Source organism: Neolamprologus brichardi, chromosome 1, assembly GCF_056152115.1.
Source record: "Neolamprologus brichardi isolate AB-2024 chromosome 1, ASM5615211v1, whole genome shotgun sequence".
In the NCBI taxonomy this organism is placed as follows: Eukaryota; Metazoa; Chordata; class Actinopteri; order Cichliformes; family Cichlidae; genus Neolamprologus; species Neolamprologus brichardi.
Window position 1 is genome coordinate 35,696,792 of NC_142104.1, and position 25,596 is coordinate 35,722,387.

General features: G+C 41.3%; 1 protein-coding gene across 1 annotated transcript; it reads right to left on the reverse strand.

Annotated features, from left to right (window-relative positions):
• Positions 1-1,364: 1,364 nt before the first annotated feature.
• Positions 1,365-24,511, reverse strand: appbp2 (amyloid beta precursor protein binding protein 2). The gene is made up of 13 exons (XM_087841458.1): positions 24,128-24,511; positions 18,473-18,561; positions 17,134-17,285; positions 15,536-15,659; positions 12,615-12,783; positions 12,435-12,524; positions 12,270-12,337; positions 12,085-12,190; positions 11,875-11,999; positions 11,397-11,482; positions 9,479-9,669; positions 5,401-5,566; positions 1,365-5,120 (listed from the first exon to the last, which is right to left on the reverse strand). The coding sequence occupies exons 1-13, from the start codon at positions 24,263-24,265 to the stop codon at positions 4,858-4,860; spliced, it is 1,767 nt and encodes a 588-aa protein (XP_087697584.1). The 5' UTR covers positions 24,266-24,511; the 3' UTR covers positions 1,365-4,857.
• Between the last annotated feature and the right edge of the window lie 1,085 nt (positions 24,512-25,596).

A 25,596-nucleotide genomic window follows, 5' to 3' on the forward strand; every position in this document is an offset into this window, starting at 1 on the left:
ATCTGTGAGACTTAAGACTTTGATGGTTAGATAAAATGTATTTGAAATATATTTATTTACTTTATTTGACCATTTAAAAGGCTTAAAATGCAACGTTACTGTAAAAATCTAACAAAGCAAATGTGTGCGGTGTTTGCTGTAAATGTGTTGTGTGTGCAAAGTGTTTAGTGGCGGGTACACCCCGAGAAAAGGAAATGATCTGCTAATGCAACTGTATTGGAAAGGCAGCATGGTGCTGCAGTGGCTGGCGCTTTGTTCGTAGGTAGTGAATGTCGTTCTTCACATGGGAACAAACGTCCGCTCGGACAGCTGCGTGCTGCTGCAGGAACAACAGCAGAGCCTAAATATGACATATACCATTTATTCCTTTGTTATCTTAACTGTGTGCTTAGCATCGCTGTCCTGTTGGAGGATGAACATTTGCTCCAGTCTGAGATCCATAGTGCCCTTGAGCAGGTTATCATCAAGGATGTTTACGTATGGTGCTGCATTCCTCTTTCCCTCATCCTTGAGTCATTTCCCAGTTCCTGCTGCCGAAAAACATCCCTACAGTGTAATCCTGCCCCCACCGTGCGTCGCTGTAGTGATGGTGTTGTTCGGGTGATGAGCGGTGCCTGGGTGAGGTCTGCATGACAGACTAGTGTGCTGGGATGCATCATCAGTGATGTAACATGAGGTCATCGCAGGTTTTAAACCTCTTAACATCAGACACCCTCTCTCACCTGCAGCTGCAGTCGTCAACACACCTGCCTTCTTGATCCAAAGACACCTCGTGGTTCTCTGCTGCCTCGCTACCTGATCTAACGACCCTCATTTCTCCTGTCCAGTGATGCCTGGCAATAGAAGCACTTTGCAGAGTGAACACTTTACAAATCCTGGGCATCCCACCTCTGCATGCTCGCAGGAAGATCGTCCACCTGTGCCTGCTACTATGCACACTTTACCTCGTTTGCCTCTTTTATGTGCTCTGCAGGGCGTACTTTTAATTCCAGCACGATCAAATATATGTAAGAAAAAGATTATGATTTGTATAGCAGCAATGCTAACCCTTTAAAATCTGTCTTGTGTGTAAAATATCAGTGATGGAAGCTGTAAGGCTAGTCTATAAAAGGAGTAAAAGTTTCACAGTAAAATGTAGCAGCAAAGCAAAGTCTGAAGTTCCTTCCACTCGTAGTCAAATCGCTGTTTTATGCACTATAACTCACCTATACTTAAAGGAAGAAAACTTGAAGGACTGAGTATCAAATAAACGGAATATTTCATCTCATTAGTGTAAACGTGTTCCTGTTGTTTGCTGGGATGTGGACGGTGAAGTCCAGATGTGTACAGCTGACGGACAGCAAAGAGGGAAACTGTGATGGTCAACGATGTTTTAATGTTTTTGAAGCTAACAGTGAAGCAGTAACAGGACAACAGTGAACACACCCCACACGTCTCCTTTGAACTCTGCAGAGAGAAGCGGGCTGTTGGAGACATCACAGCTTCATTTTGAACTTTGTCCTGTGCCCCCCACCCCCGACACCACCACTCGAACTACACTATTCCCTTTCAGACATCAGTAGATCGTCTCGGCCAAGCAGGAAAAAGGAACTTGCACCTCAGCCGAAGCTGGATTAGAAACTTTTTTGTAATCCTCTGGAGAAGATGCAGACGTAGCCCTCACAGCACACAGTGTCAAATCAAAAAGTTTCTCCATGATTCACTTTTTAAGACAAAGAAATATTCATGATTCTTTTCTTTGTATGCACCTGTTTACAAGTAAAGTCTGTAGATAAGAAATCTACTCAGAGGTGGAGGGGTGGGGGGTCTATTTAAGCCAAAGCGCTGAGCGTTTAGCTGAGAGCTGGACCTCCTCCTCAGCTACAGCCACTCACATGTTACAGAGGGAGACATTGACAGCACTGAAGCAACAGCAAGGCAAAGCTCGTTTTCTTCATTCATTCTTTTCAAAACAAACTAAATAGTAAATTAACAGCGGACTATTCATCCATGGCATCACATTCTCAGTAACGTTGCACACCATCAGCCTGTGTTCAGCCTCCACTGTGCAAAATCTCATCCTTCATCTGCTACAGGATGCGTCCACGCCTTTCTCCACGCCACTGTTACGCAGCATCTCTTTAAGCGCTCATTTCTCCTTCACCTCTTATATTGAGACTGCTTTACTGAAACAAGGGTCCATGTGTAATGTTAGAATTGCACTAACGATAAAATCCCATCCAGAGAAGCTGGCGATTCCCAAACTGTGGACTAAATATTAGACTGAAAGCATCTGCAGTGGAAGGCTTTACAGGATCACAGGTACAGAAACAGCGCTGTGAACACGTGCTTGCCCCGTTCTTCATATATACATTGTTTTTTTGCATTTTTGTCTCACTTTCAGGTCATCGTACAACTGTTAATATTACACAGACAAGCTCAAAATGTCGTTTTTAAATTCTGATTAAGGGTCAAAAGTTATCCAAACCTACCTGGCCTAAAATCTAAAAACTGGTCGAGTATGGAGGAGCGCTGGTGTTTAAGGTCATGGACTTGCTGGTATATTTGGGATTGTGTTGTTCTGCTGCGTAACCCGAGCACGCTCGAGCTGTACATCACAAAAGTTTTCCTTCAGGATTTTGGGTTGAGAGCAGAATTCCTTTTTCCATCCAGATCCTTAATCATCCAAGCAGCCCACTCCCACTCCCTCCACATGCTCTTACTGTGATGTTCTTTTTATGAAATGCTGTTTTTGTTTTTCCTTTTCAAACAGGGCCAGGTAGGTTCTTTTTCCCCTTAACAAAAATCACAAATCAATTAAAAACATATGTTATCTCATTTTAAATGTTGTCTGATGATCTTAATCTGCAGTGTGACAAATATGCATGAAATGAAGAACTCAGGAGGCAAACACTTTGTGGCAGCACTGTAGCTTACTCCAAATATACAGAACAAAATCCAAACAGGTTTAAAATGGACCAACTAGGTGTTCAGATGTTTTGTTTTCTCATGTCAGTGAGCCAAACCCATTAACACGGTTGTGTCACGCACACAGCTCTGGCTACACACCTGCTGTTCAAAGTATTTGTGTGTGACAGGCAGAAGAGAGTTGGCTTTAAGAGAGACAGAGGCACTAAAAGAGCTGTTTTCAGATGGACACTGACTTGAGCGGCTGCCCCGAGGCTCAGGATAAAGTCAATAAGGATTATTTAGAACTGAGAATAATGAAAAGATACAATATTACAGTCTGAAAATAAGAATATGTTCCTTTAAAGCCCTTTCGACACGAAGTATGTAATGACCGTTGCATACTTTGTCCACTAGAGAGCCTAAGTTAGCTTTAAAATACCAACGTGGCAGCTGTAGAGCTGGTGTCCTGCAGGCTTTAGATATGAGCCTGGGTCAACACACCTGAATCAAATGATTAGTTCATTGTCAGGCCTCTGGAAACCTTTTTAATTGAGCCATTTAAACCAGCTGTGTTGGATCAAGCACATCTAAAACCTGCAGGACGCCAGCCCTTGAGGCCTGGAGTTCCCCCACCCCTGCTCTGGAGCTGAGGTGTCGAGTAAAGCTGAAAAGCAGCCTAAGAATGACAGCTGAGCTTTTAAATAAAGCAACAGATGAGATTCTGGACAGTGAGACTCTGAACGATGGGCCAGTAACAGAAAAACATATCAGGAACTTTTCTTTAATTTTCTGACAGGAGGGTGTGAAGCAGAGAGGCCACATGCACAAGAATCAGGCTGCTATGCAAACACGCACACAAGCACACAATATTGGTCCCCACTGTAGCGCCGTTAAGGATATAATAGTTTATTTAGCACTTCAAAATATGGGTCCGTCTACAGACAGATAACTGCAAGCTGGTGTAAGGCTGGTAGTCATCGGTGGAGCACTCGGGCACCGAGAGTTGTGTGTTCCACTCACTCACTCACACATACGGCCTCAAGATGAACAAAGCGAGGCTTCGGAGCCTTTGCACATGTAGCAGCTTCCTCTTTGCCCTCCCATCCGTGTCCCTTGTTATCATAGTGTTGAGCCATTTCTCATTCAGTAAGAAAACATAAACAAAGGGCTACATGAACATATATGTTTGCATATAAATTATTGGCATTTTAATGATGCTATGTCAGTACTAAGCTGGAAAAAAAGACCTGTGAAAAGCTGTTGTGTGTAAAAACCACACCTGGTGTTATCACGTTCTCCTCCACGCAACTTTGAGGGTTCGCGTTCAGTTAATCGCAAAGAAAAAAAAAAATACAACAACAAAAAGCCTTCAAATAAAACTCAAGTGTACAATCTGTATTTTCTTTAACTGTACAAGTGTCAAAAATATCCAACTATTTCCAGCTGTGATCGGCCAAGTGATGGTGCTGATGGATGTGCAGGTGTTCCACAGATGCTGTCGTGCAGCTCTCGAGAACGCGGCTTCTGTTCTGTGACGACGCTCCCGCAGATCTGAGCTACACTGGTACGGTACAAAAGCAAAACTGCTGTCCAGGAAGAAAAAGGCGAGTAAGATGAGAGGCGAGGAGGTCGCGCGTCATCCTTATAGGACGTCTGACGTTTCTTTTCGAGTCCCCGGTCTCAGGCATGTGTCCTCTTACTGTTGGAGAAACGCAGCGACTGCATCTTGATGGTGAGAGTGTGTTGATGAGGTTTGATAAGTGTCTTCTCTATTTGTTTTTTATGTCTGTGTGTGTACTGGCAGCATATAAAGTCAACCAAGCTGCCAGTGATGTTTGAATTTGCTGTGATACTAATCTGTGAAACTGAAGCATCACATTTTGGGCTCAAATCATGTCCACACCAGGCTAAAACCCACCCACTTGTCTCTTTCCCCTCCTCTCTTCTCCTTCTCATTCGGTCAACCAATCAGCCGAGACAGGGGCGGGTGGGGCCTAGGCTCTGGGCCAATAGGAAAGCTTGTACCACCTCCTGGGTCTGCTGGGGTGTAGTGTTGACGTCCTCCAGGGCATCTGCCACTGCAAACTGCCGGTCCCTCAACCGGTTCCAGTTGGACAGTACGTTGTGGTATTCAAACACCTTCTCGTAGTTTCCCACTGAGTTGTAGAGTTTGATCAGGCCTCGGTAGTCGTACTCCAGCCCACTGTAACCCTCGCCAAACAGCTTTTTACCTGTGGAGACAGAAACATCAGACCGTGTTTCATTCAGTCTCTCTGACTCGAGCCCCGTTTGTGATAATATTTTACACTCTTCCATTGTAGCGAAGTAAAGTCAGCTCTACATAAATGATTACATAACAATAACAGCAAAACTTGGCAATTAACTGAGAAGTAGGTTGAGTATGACGCATCTCAGTACAACATGTTCTGTGATGAAGCAACATCAGGCCTTGGGCCTCATTTACTGTGACACTAAAAAACATGGACGTGAAGTTGTTCTGCTCTTACTGACCGATAGCGATGGAGCGCAGATAGAGCCTCTCTGCATCTTCGTACTGGTTCATGTCGTAGTTGTAGAGGGAGGCCAGGTGACCCACAGACAGAGCCACCTCGTAGTCCTCGTGGCCCAGTAGCTGCTCCTTAATCTGGATGGCTTTGATGTGCATCTCCTCTGCCTCCTGGTTACACAAATACATGTGCAAGACAAAGACAAAGAATCACAAACAAAGACAAACTCAAAGGCAATATTTATTTGGTTTCCATGGCTTTCCCCATAAATCAAACATCCAGCTACGTTTCCACTGGTTCAGTGCCTGTAAGTGTTGTAACTGGGTCAAAGTAAAGTTGTTACATTACACTCTGTGAAAGCAAGTTATGGCCTTTCACACTTAAATTGTTTTCCAGTCCATTTCCAATGGACTAAAAGGAATAACGTGTAGTCCCAAGTCAGTCTCTCATTAACAGCAGGATATTAGATACTTACCCAAAGTCATTTCAGCTGCAGACTAGGGCTACGTCCACACGTACACGGGTATTTTTGAAAACTGAGATTTTCCGTTTTCGTTTTAAAAAATAATCCCGTCCACACGTAAAGGCAGAAATGAAGGAAAACGCTGCTAGGAACATGCCAAAGCAGCAGGTGGCGCTATATTCCTAACCGTGCAGAAATGTTGGCCAATCAGAAGTCTAGAAGCCTCTGTGGGAAATAGTAAACAAAGATGGGGCATAGAAGCACAAGAAGACGTCACACACAACGCGCTCTGTTTAGACCCAGAGCAACAGTATGTTTGACTGATGGCCCTTACTATAAAGACTTCGGACTTCACGTTTCCCAATTTTTGCTCTAAGTTATTTTGTTATTGACATAATAATGTAAATAACCTAATAATGATCCTTATTGCTGTTTTAGAGGAGCGCTGCTTCAAAGGATAGTTGCAGATTTCTGTCAGAATCTGCAGATTATACAGAACAAATAAAATGTTCACGTTTCTCCAACGTTGTCTTCCCAACAGTTTCACCGGATGGCCAGGAAGCGTTCACGATGTCTTATCGGGCGCTCCGGCGCTGATAATTGGCGTCTGTCTTGTGTCAGTGACGTAAAAGACGGATTTAGCTAAACTTGTTCATTCCAGATTTGATTGATGAAGATCAAACTGGATTTGTTGGGGGCCGGCAAACCCAAGACAACATAAGACGCTCTCTCCACATAATCAATAATGTAAGAGAAAATAATCATAAAGCGGTACTAATTAGTCTGGATGCCGAAAAGGCCTTTGATAGCGTTAGCTGGACGCATTTGTTCTTGGTCCTAGAAAGATTTGGTTTTGCTGAAAACTCCATTAACAGTATTAAGACATTATATTCGATGCCTACCGCGAGAATCAAGATAAATGGACGAGTCACGGACCGTATAAAGTTGGAAAGATCTACTCGTCAAGGTTGTCCCTTGTCTCCGACTCTTTTCGCTCTTTACATTGAACCTTTAGCACAGGCAATAAGAGAAAATAATAGTATTCATGGGGTCGTAGTTAATTCAAGAGAACACAAAATAGCATTATATGCTGATGATGTCCTTTTGTACTTGTCAAATCCAGACCAGTCTATCCGGACCCTTTTAGATTTGCTGGGAAGGTTTGGGATGTATTCTGGTTACAAACTCAACATAGGTAAAACACAAATTTTAAGTTTTAACTATAGCCCGTCGAGTGAGGTTAAAAATTTTTTTTCTGTTGATTGGTCTCTGAAAGCAATTAGATATTTAGGAGTATGGCTGACTAAATCGTTAGATGACTTGTATAAAAAAAACTTTGAGCCCATGAGCCAAAAGATTAAAGAGGACCTCACCCAATGGTCAACACTTGTTTTTGATTTTAGCGCGAGGATGGAGGTCATTAAAATGTCAGTCCTACCCAGACTACTGTATCTGTTTATGTCTCTACCTATCAAAATCCCCAAATCTCAGTTCGATGACTGGGACAAACAAATATCTCGATTTATTTGGAGGGGGCGGAAACCTAGAATTAAATATAGCACATTATTAATCCATAAAGAGAAAGGCGGCTTCTCCCTCCCAAGTCTCAGAGATTACTACCTTGCTGCTCAACTCAAAATAATTATACAATGGTGTGATGACACTTATGGGGCCCGATGGAAAGACATTGAGAATATGTGTGGGGTCATTCCAATACAAGCCTTGATAGGAGATCAGAAGCTGGCAACAGCCTACCAGAAAGAACTGAACCCTTTCGCATCTTTTACATTGCTTATCTGGTTTGAGTTAGTGAAAGAACTAAATCTAAGGAACCACATTCAAGTACTTAAGTGGGTGGCTTATGACTCTGAGTTTAAACCAAACCAATTGGATTTACAATTTAAGAACTGGTCACATAAAGGCATTAATGTATACTGTAAAATACTGGATAAGAATGGCCTGCAAAGTTTTCAAACATTACAAGAAAAATATGGGCTAGGAAAAAGTGATTTTTTCAGATACCTACAATTACGGCAGTATTTGTCCTCAAAAGTGACTAAAGAAATTAATACACAATCCAATGAAATAATTAATCTGATTTCACAAACATACTATAAGGGATGCAAGTCAGTTATCTCTAAACTCTACCAGGGCATATTGAAAAGTAGGGGAACTTCAACAGATTATATAAAGGGAAGATGGGAGAGAGAGTTGTCCTCAGTTATAACTTCTGAGCAATGGGACAATATGTGTGAGACTGCCATTTCAACCTCATCCTCTGCATACTGGCGAGAATTTAGTTGGAAAAACCTGGTACGATTTTTTATAACACCAAAACAACAAACACGAGGAAATTCTTCATGCTGGAGGAGCTGTGGGGAAACTGTTGCAAACCATACCCACATATTCTGGTCATGTCGAAAACTTTCTAAATTTTGGGAAGATGTTATATCAAAGATAGAACAGACTATAGGCTTTAAATCAAAACAACGGCCTGTCATAACATTTTATTTAGGAGACCTACCCGAAGAATTAACAAGCAATGACAAATATCTCCTGAAGATTCTTACTGCTGCTGCAAAAAAAGCAATTACTCGTAAGTGGCTCTGTACTGACCCCCCTGTTCTGGACGACTGGTTGAGCGTTGTTGAGGAGATTCATAAAATGGAAAAACTTACCTTTTTGTTAAGGCTGCAAGCTAATATTTATACCACAAGATGGGACAAGTGGTTGCAATATATCCGAAATTAGAATGTTGTTTTGTTTTTTGTTTTGTTTTTTTAATTTAATTTATTTTTTCTTTCTCCTGTTTGTGCCTACTCACATCTATATAAACTTCTGCATGCCTCTCCTAAGCTGCTCTTACATCTGTAGATGTGCTGTCAATTCATGAATATAAAGCCATGTTCTCACTGCCAGAATTGCTTTGTGGGAAAAAGCTGTGCTTTCCAGTCGACTGCTTGTTTTGTTATTGTTGTTTTTGGTTGTTTGTTGTTTTCCTTTTCTGTTGTAAAAATATGTAAAACCTTTATTAAAAACTAAGTAATAAAAAAAAAAAAAAGACGGATTTAATGCGACATGACCGTCAAACAGCAGTCACTTTCTGAAACATCAGATATGTATCGGATTCATCACCACATACGAAAGTGACCCAGATCGGATTTGAAAATATTGGATTTGTGCCGTTCACACTGTCACGCCATGATCGGGTATGAGTCGCAGAGGGTCAAAAAAAATCAGATTTGATGTGCTTTCGCCTGCAGTGTGAACGTAGCCTAAGACTGGTGCCCACTCTTTAGAAATGTGCACCACTCTGATATTTGTGGTATCCCCACCAACTGCAATGACAATATTTCACATCTCATCATTTCTGGCTTTAAATAGCAAAAACCATTCAGTCTCCCACAAACAGTGGTTTGAGCACAATGTGACTCACTCTCACACAAACAATCATCTCTTAATCAAGACGAGGTGAATATGGAAAACTGTTCTCTGCCTTTTCTTACACTGAGATTATTTTTATCACAAGGCAGCACAACCTGCACACGCTGGGATGGTTTATTGCCCCTTAATTTTAATTATTGTGTAAAATATTACAAACCACACATGTCCTCCTCACCTTAAACTTCCTCATGGACTGGTAGAGTCGTCCGAGGTTGCCATAGTGTTTGGCTGTCTGTACGTTGAACTCTCCGAAAGCCTTCTTGGCCAGCTGCAGTGAGGAGAGGTGCAGGTCGTGAGCCTCCTGCAGGAGGCGCTCTTCTGTCTCTTTGTTGTGACAGTCGATGGCAATTTCTTCCAGAATCAGGGCTGTTGGGGAAAAACAAGCAAATGCGGATAGAGTCTAAGACATAATGTACAGCTTCAAACAGATACAGCACTGTGCAAAAGTCTTGAGCTATTCCTAATTTCTTATGTTTCAAAGGATTCAGACTCTCACTGTAAACTGGTCTTAATCAATAATTCTCCAGGCGTCCTGAAGCTCTTTCAAACTGTTTCTGTTTGGACTAGAGATGGACCGATCCGATATTACGTATCGGTCCGATACTGACGTAAATTACTGGATCGGATATCGGAGAGAAATAAAAAATGTAATCCGATCCATTAAATATCAAAAAAGCACCTCACAAAACTTGCGACACGGCGTAACTCGGCTCATCACCGTAGAACGTCGGAGCAGTATGTGTCACGTGATAGAGCCGCTGTGTGTATTTGTAGCGTCGCTACCAAACCAGCATTTCATCTCTGAGGAAGTTTTCCCAGAGAGAAGTAAAGCAAGTGTGTAAGTTCATCTCTGAATGTTTGTAAAGCATTCCCGCGTTAAGCTTAACAACCAATACCTGGAGCGACTGCCTCGTCTTGCTGCTGCTTCAATCATGAAACTGATCAATGATCAGCTGATCGGCTTTTCTGTCGTGAGTCCGTCTCTCTTCTCTTTTTTTGTCCCACTTTGCACCAGAAAGAGGAAACCAGCGGCTGAACAACAGCAGCACGTTTAAGCTTGATCAGCTGTTGTTAGAATTTATTTAATATTATTTCTACACCAGGATCTTTTTCTACAGCTGACGTAACTGTGCAGGGGCGGATCTAGCAAAGTTTAGCCAAGGGGGGCCGATAGGGCATGAACAGGGAAAAGGGGGCACAAAGACATACTTTTCTTTCTTATTCTCATTTAAAATGTCGAGCTTTTAATAAATAATTATCTGACTCTTACACCTAAAGTTTTAATCTGATGTAAAATGTATAGAAGTCCATTACTGTGTATAATAACTGTTAAGTCTAATATACCCTAGTAAGCTATAGTACTTTTTCCTTTGGGAACCATCTGTGCAGTCTGCAGTTCTGTTGAAGAAAGATGTTGAATCTATTTAATTATTCTTGAAAAATAATTTATTTCTGTGCATTTTTTTTTCACACTGCATCAAATTAAAGTTGATTACATTGATTAAGCATCATGAGGTGGGGGGTGGTTCCCTATTTTTGTTTTTTTTTTGCTGGGAGTTTGCAACCCTATTAGTTAGGTTGCTTAAGATTTCTGCTAAGTACTCTTTAAAATAGCAGAATAGGGAGGATGGAGCAGGTTTAACTTTATTAGATTGATCAGTTTTGCTGAACTATGAAATATTTTGGGTGCAGTATGTTTTTTTACATACAGGTTTAACAGAAAAGCTTTAGTGTTGTTGTTTATTTAAACTTGAGTATGAACTTATACAAAATGCAGCAAGATATTAAAAAAACGTTTTATTGATTAAAAAAAAACACTATATCGGATTCATATCGGTATCGGCAGATATCCAAATGTATGATATCGGTATCGGACATAAAAAAGTGGTATCGTGCCATCTCTAATTTGGACATCGGCTGCTTTTTCACTCACTTGTTGAATGTTTTTTAAATCTGTCAAACCACAAAAGTTTGACCTACAAATAGACAACTTAGCAAAGAACAAGTTTTAAATTGTTCTTTCAAGGTACTTTATTACAAGCAGCCAGTCACACACACGAGCATAATACTACTGTCCACTTTGCCTGCCTTACCTTTGACTCTCTTAGAGGAGGCCAGCAGAAGATGGTCCTCAGGCAGAATGTGAGTTATGATGTCTATGGCACGTTCTGCATGGAATCTGAGGGACAAACACAGCGCTGTAACTCAGACTTGGCTGTAACTCAGACTTGGCTGTAACTCTACATATTGGAGACAAACACTTCCAAGAATATTGTTTCCATTGAACAAAGTTGTTTTGCAGCTCATACGGTCCAAAAGTGGATCAAAGGTCTCACCATTAGGCAATGCTGAATCACAGCCTTTGTATACACGAGGAGCATCACATGATTAATTACACAACAACAGGCATCTCCAGTCATCTTTACGTCTGCCCGTGTGTACAGTTAAACTTTGATATGTGCAGCTGCATACACATTACCCAAACACCAGAGTCTGACTTCTGGTGTTGGACTACATTTACAAGGCAGCTCATGAGGAATGTAATTAGCCGAGTTTAGAAGATGCACTCACAGAGCGTTGTCAAATTTCCCAGAGCTGTACTGGTGCACGTATGAGGAGTAGGCTAGGTCTTCATGGGCTGTGGCAACATGGATGTTCTTCCCCCCAAAGACCGATTGTCGGATATCCAGAGCTGTCTGGGATTTGTACATCAGACAAGATTGAATTAAATAACATCCCTGAAAACAAGAGCATACTCCTGTAGCGCATCGCTCTACGTACCTGGTAAATAGCAACCGATTGGCATATGTTGTCCACATTTAATAAGTAAAATCCATAATCTAGCAGCGTGTCGGAGTACTTGGGATGCTTGTGTCCAAAATGTTCTCTGTAAGACAATATTTTCAGTCAGAAACGGCGACGTTAGAAAGTACCCTGGTGAGTCTTCATTACACCCAGCGGGTTACCTTGCTAGAAACACTGCATGTTTGATCAGCTGCTCTGCTTTTCTGAACTCTCTTTTCACCACGCAGGCCTGCAGGGAAGAGACAGTTTACACGTGTGTCTGGAATACTAGTGTGAAAATTCAGACGAAGACTGATCTGAGCGATAGATACATGTGTGAGTGTTACCTTGGAGGCCTGGCGAAGGACATCAACCACTACTTTGACAGGCAGCCCTGGAGTAATTTCCTTCATAGCCTCTATACACCACCTGTACGCCTGAGAGACAAGGTCATTGCAGACAGAAAGGACTTTCAGTTGTCTCAGTATCAAAACTGTAAAGCACCATCAGTGGTCAAAGCTACACACCTCGTCATAGTGGCTTTTGGCAAAGAGCAAGGCACAGAGCTCGCCGTACAGCGCTGCCTTGTTGGCCTGGTGGCCATGTTTGGCTAGTTTGTCCATGTAAGACTGAGCAAGCTTGAAGGTCTCCTCCCCAAGGTGGTACTTGCAGTTGCCATTACGGACATGAAGCAGCCTGAAGAGAGAAGACAGGGACGCTTCAGTCTCAGTCTTATCTGCTGTATTACTGCATAACTGTCCATTTAAAAACAACAAAAGCTGTGGAAGGAAACTGCTGCACTGGTTTCACTGAAAATAACTGGATTCAGTTTTCCGCAATTTGCAACATATGTGTGTGTGCATGTATGAGAGAAGTGGCTCAGGATGGCTGTCACCACTGCTACCGTCTCCTGGATTCCTCAGTTTGTACGGATGGTGAACCCCATCTTTAATGTGGTGTTAGTACTACTGGGGCACCACACGGGACAGTCCTGTTGATTTTCTACACTATAGATTTCCAGTGTAACAGGGAATCGAGCCACATGCAGATGCTCTCTAACGACACTGCAGTGGTTGGGTGGGCAGGAGTCAGAGTACAGGTACTGGTGAGACGTTTTGTGGGATGGTCCAACAAAAATCTCCCTAGAGCAGGGCGATATGACCAAAAATTTAGGGTTAATTTGTAGTTTATCATTAACAGGAACACAGTGGAAAGAAACTATAACATTCGGATTGTCTACATTCAAAGGAACTACTTCCTCTTCCGCCTTTCATAGTCATGTGCGAAATACGGCTGTATAAATGTCTCGTAGCCCCTTGGCGCGCGCACTCACAACAATGGCTGAGCGTAACTGTGCGGACGTATTTTACCTCCAGGCTGCTTCCACCTGAGGACCCGGCCTTCGCGGTCTAAAGAAAGCCGGGTATACGTCATGAGCTGGAGGTGGAGTGAAACTCTGCCGTCTGCTCCTTGCTATCTAAAATATAACAGAGCGCTGGCGTAAACTCTCGACCGTCTCACACTTTCTTTAATTAGTTTTCTGTTTGATGTTTATTCAGCTGTGTGAAAACCCCGGAGGAACCCACTCGATGGATTATTAAAGTTAAATTTAATTTAATCTAATCTAATAACTTTAATATCAGCCAAACTGATTTACTCACGTACAAATAAAACACTGAAAAAGCCAAACAATAACATTTTTAAGTTATCAAAGTGACTTATATATCATGTTTAACCCGAGTAGCGAAAGACCGCGGGGGTTTGAAAACGATGTGTCGGCTCAGATATTTGAAGTTTACACAGCTACATTCTCACCTGAAAACATGTTAAAAGTTTTTTGGATTTTTTTTTGCGACCCAGAAAGAGAAATAAGAGTAATATTAAAACTAAGTAGCTGCCGCCATTGTTGGAAACTGGAATTGGCTGGGCCGCGCTATGAATTCTGCCATATGGTTTTTCAATTTTGTTGTCCAGGTGGAAATTCGGGAGAATGGTGGCTCCGGGATTCTCCCAGAAAAATCAGGAGGGTTGGCATGTATGGTTGTGGTAACATCACTAACCCTGTCAAACACCTCAGAGTAAATCATATCACAGAATATGAGGCACGTATGTTGAGACGAACTGAAGAGGAGGAGAGGGACAGGTGCTGCTAGGGCGAGACAAACGTGTCTCACGGAGTCCTTTAGTGCTGCAGGCAGGCAACGTGTTCAAATAGCCACAACTTCAGTTTTTTTTATTTCTCTATGATGAACTCTGCATTATTAAGTGATAAGAACAAGTAATCTGATGTCCTGTAATCATTATGATGCTATAATTTGAGAAACAATAAATAAAATACGTTTTTGTATAAAGTATCGGTATCGGATCAGTATCGTCGATACCACCCTGAATATTACTTGGTATCGGATCGGAAAGGAAATCAGTGGTATCGCACATCACTAATACACACATAATACGGTAACATTATGTTGAAGCGCAGTACGTATCACTCCGCGAGGCTCCGCCTACGATAGCCGTAATGCTCCGACAATCCATCAAGCGGTGCGGATTCGTGGCTTAGCAAAGTCGCACTGAAACATTTGACAGGTTTTCGAGCGCCGTGCACATAAAATCGTCTCGAGGTCAGTAAACACAACCAGAGTTCATACATAAGGCACACGGGATTATAAGGGGCTCTGTCGATTTTCAGAAAAATCAAAGGATTGATTTTAAGTGCGCCGTGTTTTCCAAACAACACGGTAATAACGACGGCCCGCTAGCATGCGCTACCAAAAATAGTGCTTTGTTGTGTATCTGACGGACGAAAGCTGAACCAGTTCCACCACTGAAGTTGCAGAATTTTTAAAAACCAGTTCTGGTTCATCGTTTCATTTAACGATCCACTTTCGCTCTTCTCATTCTGCGTCGCCGCCATGTGCGCATGTAAACAAAGGCACTGCGCACGCACTCGGTTACACACTACAGAGACAGCAGAGCTCATATAAAACAGCTTTTTCTTAGCTCTACAGTGTTCAGTTTATTCATCAATACCATTTGATAGGATTCATTTATATACAAGGCCTTAAATATGTGCCCATGGTACTTCTAACAATGTTGCTTTTTTTAGTTTATAACAGTTAGTGTTGTTACTCCATGACAGATAGCTGCTACTTCCACTCAGAAGGAAAGCTTAACCGTCTGTGATGAGATACAGTTTCTGTGTTTTATCTGTTTTCATCTGATAAGAATCAAATAATAAAAAACATAAAGACCGACTGTAGAACAGCTCTTCATCACTCTGTGGCTTTTATTCCCAACTAACATTTCAAGCTGTGCTGTCAGACGCCTAAGTGTTCTGGGAGAAAACACTTGTTGTGTAACATCATATCTGGCACATCTAACAATTATGGTATTGTAACTATAGGACACAGAGTTCCTTGGTGAATAAAAGCAGCTCTTTGACACTGACCTGACACAGCATTCCACAGCCCGGTAGCAGTGGAGGACCTCACTGTGGAGCGTGCACAGCTGCAGGCACGACAGAAACACTTTCTCTGCATCTCCATACCAGCCCGCATCAGACAAGAAGCCACCTACAAACAGAAACATGACAGTCATCTGCCTAACACGATCTCCACTATGGTGTCTGCTGGTCATAGCACAAGGGTCTTAAAACCAAACTTTGACTGAAGGTTTGGTCACTCAGAAAGAAATGAGCAGTCTCTAAGTTTTAAGGCACAGAGAATATCAACCCAAAATCCAGAAAAACACATGATGTAAAAGTTAATGACATGCAAATCAGTTTCTAAGTGAAATAAATATTTAGCATTTTGGTGGAGAAACCCTTGTTGGGAAGCACAGCAGTAAGATGTTTCTTGTAGGGATTTTGGCCCAATGCTCTTTACAGAAACTCTAAAACATGGCTGTTGCTTGGCAACTTGAGGCTTCGGCTCACTCCACAAATTTCATATAGGAATGCCAAGCTTCTTCTTTATCTGCTCCTTTGTTGCCTTGTTGGTATGTTTTGGGTTGATGTCATGTCATTTTGTTCTTTGGTGGAGAAACTGGAAAGAAACTGATTCTGTAGACAGGTGTGCTTTATACACATGATGAGTTAAGATGGGGAGTATCTGGAATTCACTGACTAATGTTTCAGAGATATGTGGGAGCTAGTACTCTGGCTGGGTTGCAGGAGATCAAATATTAAATTCTCTCAATGACATGACAATTATTATAATAACGTATTATCATAATACATATGGCCTTGGGCTGTTCGATATAACGATATATATCGGATGACGATATAAAAACGCTATCGTTTGTTTCGTGGTGTCGCAAAATAAACTGTTTACGGCAATATTTTTTCATTATTTTGATGTCACTGTAGTGGCTATCTTCATTTCTTAAAGTTCTCTCTTTCTCTTATATTTAATATAACCACACTACAGACGGACAAGCGCCTGTTTTTATGCGTTGTCGTTAGCAACAACGACGGTAACAGCATCGCGTGTCCGCTTGTTTATGTTCCACATAAACCTTTCACAATAAAGCTCAAGATCCAGTTGAGACTTTTCAAAATAAACTGAATCACGTGAAAGAGCAGATTATTTACGGATGAGAAGTAAAAAAAGAGCCGCCAGGTGCTAAAAAATAAAGCTTAGACTCAAACGTTAGAACAGGCTTTTCCCCGCAGCACGCCGTGTAAGAAATACAAAGAAAACGGCGGCTGTTACAACTTATGTCTAAAAATGTATCATTTAATGCATCGGTTAAAACACTCGACTCCAGCTACATGACGCGCAGCAGGAAACACTTCCCGCAAGTCGAGCTGCCCGAGATTCACAGACTTTACAGAAAATGTTACATTTTTGTGATTTATATCGTTATCGGACGATAGATGTTTTATGTCGGGATATGAGATTTTGGTCATATCGACAGCCCTAATATGGCTCACATTATATGTTGTTTATATTGTACGTTATCAACCACCTAACATAAGGACAGCTCTGCACTTCTATCCCACACAGTGCTTATCTGAAGCCTCCACTGCCCAGCCCTGACATTTACCCAGCACAAAGCCAAACTGGATGGCCTTCTCTTTGACGTGGGCGTCAGACTCGGCGATGTAGGAGCAGCGGCGGCTGAAGGAGTTTGCCAGAACTGAGGCCACTTTCACACCGTGGTCCATCAGGGCCTGGAAACAGTGGTGCAGGAGGTGTCTGCAGTGATGAGGTCAAAGGGAGACATCAGGTCAACAGTCAAATTGCAGGAAACACAAAAAATAAAAAAAATCCAGTCCAGAAGCAGCTTTTGGCGTGAACAGATTCTTATCAGACACGGTCGTAGACAGCATGGCACCATCCCTACTGTACAGAACACCTGGCACAGTTAACTAGCAGTAAGAATAACACACAAGGGACCGTCAAGAAATGAACAACAGGTCAGTGTACGCAGTTGATGTCCTCGTCATACAGAAGGGATCTCATTTCCATATATGGGCATTCCTCAGTCTAAAGAAGATTCACATGAAACAATGTCTACGATGAAAGGTGTCAAATGTGTTTTCAACGATCTACAAACAATAATTAAATTCTCTAGTTAGAAATTATATGATGGAAGCAATCACAATATTAGAGTTTTGGTGTATGGACATTGCTTCCTTCCTCTCTGTTCCAGCATCATTAGTGTTTCACACCTATCAGTCTGCCTGACACTACATTTAACAGAGTGGACAAAAGAGTTTCAAACTTCAAGTGGACATGAACAAGAGCTAAAAACTGATTTCTCTGGTTACCTAAAAACATGTTTAACATCATTAAGGGCACCTGACTAAACATATGCTTGGTTCCAGTGTAAAAACTGGTTCCATCCACTGTTGGGGAAAAAAAAGAGGATTCCAGTATGAACAAATGAAAATGCAAGTTTGGTGATTGATGAAAAAACCGGCATTCCCCAAACTCCAAATACCATCTTTACTGATGACAACGTGGCCAGAGCTGATTAAAATGACTCTTTTCTACCCTCCTAAATTTAACGTTTAACATCCCCAGTGTACAGTGACATATACGTGTATACTTCCTCTATGTTTAGTAGCCAAAGGGTATCCAAAGGTTAGGAATATTAATATTTCTCGTTTTACTGGATTAAGATGGAAGTTCTGCTTTTCATTTAATGTGTTGCCATGGTGAATTGTGCTATCAAAGCTCCATTGAAGGTGGCTTTCTTTCCCTACTCGCACACACTAAACTCAAGGTGAACGTACCCGGAGTTAACTGATCTCAAAGGTAATCAACTTGCAGTTTACGGTTAATCTCAGACTCTGCTGAACCTGCTCAGGACTGCAGTGGATGTGTGAAAACTACTTTAGGAGAGTGATGGGCACAGTTTGGCCTCATTATGTTCTTACCTTTTGTCTGAAGCCCGCAGCACTTTAGCAAACACCTCCAGCTCACAGAACTCTCCCCCCAGCTGGCAGAGTCGACCCTGCTGGTAGAGCTGAGAGCACAGCACAGTGAGACACAGTGAGAAATGAGATTCAGTAACAGTACAACAGATGTCATCTCTACAGGTAACAAGTCAAATTTCTTAATGTGCAGGGGAACCAATGTTTCAGCTGCAGGTAAATGACAGTCTAACCTGTAACTACAGGAGTGAAGCTTTAAGTGATGCAACCAATGTTGTCTGCTGAACAGGAGTTTAAACAAAAAAAAAAAAATTGCCGATGTCTGGCCTGTCATCAAAGTGCACTCAGCTGGAAGCTGTTATACTGAGCCAGGATTATGCTTGTTTATGGACATGCACGTGGGCTGCTGTGGACCCCACCCTCCAACTCTGCTTGCAGTCTGCCTGGAATGTCCATGCAGAGCATCACAATCACTTCTGATAAGAAAATCAACACCACTCAGATTAAATAGACCCTCGTACACTTGTGGACACAGACAGTATAATCCATATAATCCTTAAACTATTAATCACAGACGTCTCTCTCCAAGGTTCTTGCATAAAATCTCACCTAATGAAAACTTGTACTGCAGCCACTGCTGTACTGGGGCGTTATTTTGGTTGTGCAGCTTTAACCTTTCAGTGCTTGTAATTTAAGTCAAACGCTCTACTCGCAAGTAGTCACCTAGCTGTGGAGGGCAGTGGGAACCAGAAACAGGAAAACGTGTGCAGTGTGGACAAGACAACTTCATGATATTAGGTGTGTGTGCCATTTATGTGTCACCATTTCATAGTGTGTGTAAAAACACAGTGACAATTGTCTAGAACGGTGCTTAAAATTCTAGCATGAACTCCACAGATGTTCATGTTGCCCTCAGGATGATTTGGCACACTGGTAAAAAGACCCGTCACCTAACATCAGAAGGTTAATATTTGAATTTCTCCAGTATTACTAATGACATTTAGATCAGTGTCAGTTAGAGCTGGGCGATATAAGATTTTTTCATATCACGATATGTTTTTTTCATTTCAGGCGATAACGATATATACCACGATATAAGCCAAATAACTATATATGTAAGATTTAAATGTGCCGTTGCTCACAAGTAAAATGTGAAATAATCAGCAGCTTGTTTAGATTTAAATATTTATTTCCAATAATAAGTTCAACAGGGCAGATGTACTTAAAATGAGGCTTCAGTTTAGGCAAAATAAAGGCAAATATTACAAACTACACAAAAAGTAGCCGCTAAAGCATTTAAGTTTCAAAATAGAACAAAACAGACTAAATTGTCAATTCCACTTAGAAACAAAATATTAATTCTAAAAATAAATCTTAGTTTGTTTTACAGAGGAAGAGACAAAATTGACTAACTTTTAGCGGCTTGAATCCTTCTTTTTCGACCGTGTTTATTGGTAGCACGTCTTCAGCAAGACAGTAAGCTACGGCATTCGTTATGTTGCTATGTCTCTTAGCTTTTTTGTCATATGGTAAGACGCTGGAGAAAGCCGACTCAATTGACTGTTGCTGCTTCGCAGGGATTCCCCTGGTTGAGCGTGCTCTAGTGGGTGGCACTGCTTCAGGTGATAAAAAAGGTTTGTTGTATTTCCAGACTTTGTGGGAACATGCTTTCGGGACAATTTACAGTGCACGTTACTCTGTTTTTTGTCAGACTTCAAATAGCCGAAATACCTCCACACTACGGAACTTCTCTGGCCTTTCCTTTCGACAATCTCTCCGGCATTGGAACCGTCATCTGTTTTCTCTTCGGTAACCTGGTCACCCAAGCTCTCGGTTGATTTTTCTCTAGTCGGCACACTCATTTCCTCCATTACCCGGCCGACATGGCGGCTGGCTGCTTCCCAAACAAATACACATGTGTGGCTTGGCACTTGAGCTGTGCCTAACAAGTTACGTAACGTGACACTGTGGCTGTGATTGGTTCGGCTCTGCGCTACTTACATTTGTATTGGCTATTCATTTTTTTATAAGAGAGGAAGAGAGAGAGATGAAGTCTATCGCAATAGTTTCATTTTTCTATCGAGAAAAAGTTATTTCACAATATATATCGTTATCGTTCTATCGCCCAGCTCTAGTGTCAGTGCTGGTGAATTCACCATGTGCTATGTTTCAGCAAACTGCTGAAACTGACAGGAACCTCCACAGTGCACACAGAACAGAACCACAGCACTCAGCTTTTAGATGCTAGCTTGTGTTTGATGAAAACTGACACGTTTGTTACAGCTGTACCTTCAATTTATTGTAATGGCTTAAACTCGTGACAGCATTTTCACATGAATTAGTCCAAAGCAGACTTTGAGCACACTGAGCAAAACTCCAGTATATCATATCAAAAACACATCAGCAAAATGGGTAAACCAGCACTTGTGTTTTTGTGCTTTCCTAATCATGTTAGGAGGCACTGAGCACATCGAGTCCATGCCCCAGACTTCATGTCAGTGTGTTTCTCCTGGGAACTGGGGCATCTGAGCTCTAAGGAAAAACGCCTTTTGGTTTATTTACAGAAAATATTTATTCACGCTTTTACTGGATTTGCACCAGAGTCATTATATAAAAGGAGAAAATGTTAACGAAAGCGTAAGAAAGTAACAGAATCATGTGCATTTGTAGCAGAAGAAAAACTTTCAGGGAAAAACAAAGATAGTTTTTACTGGGTTTATGTCACAGTGACCACTGAAATGCACAGATGGTGCAGAACACCCAAACCTTTGTTGTACATGTACAATGACAATAAAAGCCTATCCTAAACTTATAATTCTCTCCCCATTCAAGTCTGTACGGGTTTTAAAGTAACTGCCCAGTGGCGTTTCAGATCGCTTCTGTGTTTAATGTTGCTTCTAAAATGACTTTGGTTTGTGCCCACTAGGACAATAAACATGTATTTTTAAATGTTAATGAATCAATACAAACACAATTGAAAATGTTCTCTTTTCCCCTTTTCCATAAGTGTAAAGACGAGCTGTCTGACAGCTTAAAGGTTTAATTCTAACTGTTGGAAAAGAGAAAATTTATAATAAACTTTTATACCATAACATCTTACTATTGGACCACTGACAGTGTCTGATGAAGGTTTTATGTCACCTTGACTCTATCTGGAACCTGCAGCACAAAGTAAGTTTAACACACTCAGCATATCATTTCTTTATCTGAACGTTTAAGCACTTTGGTCAGCAACACTGCAAAAGCACCATTTTAGTTTGTTTTCCAGCTGCTGTCGTGTTGTTGGTGTGAGAAAAAAAGCTCAGAATAAATAAATAAAATGGAATTCAAACCACTGCTTGCAAATTGAATATAATAAGTTCAACAAGTACAAAGAGGAGCCTTTTTTTAGAGAATAATTTCATGTTAAAATTATCTGCAACCAATGAGAAAATAAAACCTAATAATAATAATAATAATCAAGGAACACAGAATATGAATATTTATTCATAAGGAATATTTCCCCTTACTACTGCTCATCAGGGAAAAACAAACTGACACTACTAAAAAACTTCAGACCCTCTCACTATCCAAAGGGATCTTCCTGGGAGAGACACCATTTTCCTAAACACTGATTGGTCAGGAGGCAGTGTTTTGAATTTCCAGTGACTGCTCTATAAATCATGAGAACACACAGAAACCCACAGTGCCCAATTTCTTCCCAACTTAGCCTTAAGACACGTGGAGTAAAACTAATTATTTTTCCATCCGTGTCTTAAGACTCAGAGAGAGGCGCACATAAACAGAAGGACTACATGAATCAAAGTTACCAAATTGCCCCAGCTCTTAGCTCCATTGGCCCCTGTCTTAATGCACGTGAAGCTCTATTTTTTTTTCCTTTGGGGGAGGGGGGGGGGGGGGGGGGCACACTGCAGTTTGCAGGTTAACAACAGCATATTCTGATTGCTAATTTGCCACAAAATGTTCCCATTAGCTTATATTTGTCTAATGTTTGAAGTTTTGAGTGTGATCATATTAGAACCTGGTACATTTAAGCATTTTTGGTCAATATATATATGTATATGTATTTAAGACAGGCCGACCAGTGACAGCTTCAATGGCTGCAGCACCTGCCAGTAAAATGAACTACAACCATGCCAAGCTGGATGTGAAACCTCGTCTCTCAGGAAAATCAAGATCGATCCAAGATAAGGGCATTTTTGCCTGTAGCTATTTTTCTACAATACTTCTTACACTGACGACTTTGTTCCAATATCAGAAATGATATGAATATGGACAGCAGCACACTAACCTGGTGTCTGTCATACTTATAAAACAAACTAGGTTCACTTTGTTTACTTGGGCTAATAAAGCTGAGAGGCTTGAATACACTGAGTGCACTATGGCCTATTTAGTTAATCTAAAAATGATGCGCAGATTTCCCTCAATCGCTGCATCCAATCGATTGGCTGAAAACTTTTTTCAGTCGACTATGATTTTCTTCAGTTGCCTACAGGCCTACTGTGATGTTTACAGAAATCTGCAAATGGTTTTTGGCTATAATTGCATTCTTAAGTGTACCTAGATTTACTAATGTGCAAATAAATCTGTAAATATGCAGCTGGGGAGAGAAATGGCTGAGAAGTCTGAAATCTTTTCTTCAACAGCTGGAAATGATGACAAGTTGTTGTTATTGCAGTCACAATCAGTTATTTAGACAGGCCTCTCAGTTTGATAGATTGGTGTTACACTACATTTTTTATATTTACAACCTCGATCCAAATGACATGCAACTACAAACAAAATCTCCAAACACATTTGCACATATTTGTGGCTACAATATTAACCACAAAGAGAACACTCAAGGGATTTTTACACTTCTCACGCTATTGGTTTTAACATATGGTGTTACTTTTATCATTACTAAATAGTTAGCATACCATGACTGGGTGGACTAAAGGTTTTTTCCGTCAAAGTATTAGAGTTACAGGTATACATCAGTAAAGGATCTAAAGATGCACCCGTAGATTAAACAAATATCAGATCCTAGTGTACATTTTATGGGCATCTGGAATTATCTGGTGGGTGAAGATCGAGTAACAGTGAAACATGCTGTATTCGCGACCTTCATGTTTTTAAAATCCTTCCTGTGTCTGTGACGCCTGACCTCGGTGTGACACTTAACAACTCTACGTATCAGAAGGAAAGAAAGAAAGAATCTCTGTCAAGGTTACAGTCCGTCTTTATGGAAAGCTGATGGTGATTGTTTGTAAAAGCACACGTATGTTGTAAGCGATGCGCTTTATATGTGAGAACGGCTAACGTCACTTTAGCCAAAGTGGGTCAGACCTGGACATGACAACACAAAAAACACCACACATCACGGAACCAGTTCATTTAAATGGACACTTGGGTAATTAGCGACAGTCTCGATGCAGTTTAATAATCCGCTTCAACACACACACTGTCACACTAGCTTTCTGTAATGTCGAGAACGGTTGAAGCTGGATAACTTGTTCGTTAGCCAAATCAGATTCCTAAGGAGGAATTTTCGATAGCTAGTCTAACGTTACCGACATTTCGCTAACGTTAGCAAGCAGTGTTAGCAGCCGACCACAGAAACTCGCACAGGATGTTAGCTGTCACATCATTGAGAGTCTCCTTACTGCTAAATCCTACCTTATAATAGACGTCGAACTGTATATTTTCTGGGAGGGACCGTATGTCCCTTCTTGACCGGCTGTAGTTGTCCACCACAGCCGAGATAGCAGTGTTGTACAACGTTTCTGGGATCCATTCGAGCTCCACCGCAGCCATGTTGTTTTCCCTCTCCAAAAAAGCCCCAGAAGCTACAGCCCTCCTCAACTCTCCTTACATTCACTACCTTACCACGATTGAAGCCCTTCTTCTGCGAGTCCTCATGCAACATTCGCTCCGTATTGACACTACGAATATTATTGTTGCAGACAAGTCAGTGTCTCGATTTAAAAAACCGCTGTTTCATTTCCATCCTTCTCTTTCATCTTCGACTACTCGTCGACCCTACAGCAGTTCCGTGCCCCCGTCCCGACGCACACACTCACGGGCGCTGACGCAATGACGTCATTGTGCAGTCGATGCTGAACCAACAGGCTCCAAGTAAAAAGTCACACTTCACATAAAGTAAAAAGATGAATTTACCGACGATTGCCCATTTAAGCAATGTACCAACCACCCACTCGTCTTTCCGTGAAGAAGCCGTGCTCCTTATTTGGCAGATAACAAACACACATCATAACAAATGGCAACAGAAAACAAAAATCCTTTACTTGTTTAATGTTAATGTACCTGACCAGCGCTTTGATTTCGTAAAAAATGTGTCAAATTTATTACAATTCCTTTATATTTAATGTGGCTATAAAAACTCTAACGACAGCCAATCATTGCACCAAAAATGTCGAAATGTGTTACAAAATGTGTCTAAATAGAAATAAGGAGTACTGACTGTGGGGAAATGAAAATGCACTACACTGACTCGAAACTTTGTTACAACAGGTGAATGTGATTCTAGATTTCATTTATTGTGAAATTAAGAGAAATTTTGAGTGAAATGTTGAACCTATATAAAATATGCAGAATATTTTACCTTTAATGAAAGGAGCATTTACATGTACCCCACTGGTGCATATGAACAAAGTAACTGAGTATGGTGAGGCTAAGCCCTAAAAAGCATCTTGTAATATCACAGATGTTTCCTCAGTTGTTTGTTATTATTAATCTGTGGCTCACTTCCACAGCCCCTCCCCAAGCTTGGTTCCTCGTGAGGTTTCTTCCTGTTCTAAGGGAGTTTTTCCTTCCCACCATTACCAAAATGCTTGCTCATAAGGGGTCATATGATTGTTGAGGTTTTCTCTGACCCTACAATATAAAGCACCTTGAGGCTACTGTTGTTGTGATTTGGTGCTATGTAAATACAATTTAACCAAGTGTCCCATATATGTTCAACTGGGCTGAGGTCAGATGACTGCAGAAGAAGGACAAGCAGTGGTGACAGACACCACTGCTTGGTCAACAAAGATTTGAGGTGTGTTCAGGTTCACTGTCACCGCTTCAGTATGACTCTTTCTCCAAAATAATGCCATTCAGAGGGTGTAGGATGTCTCTAAAGA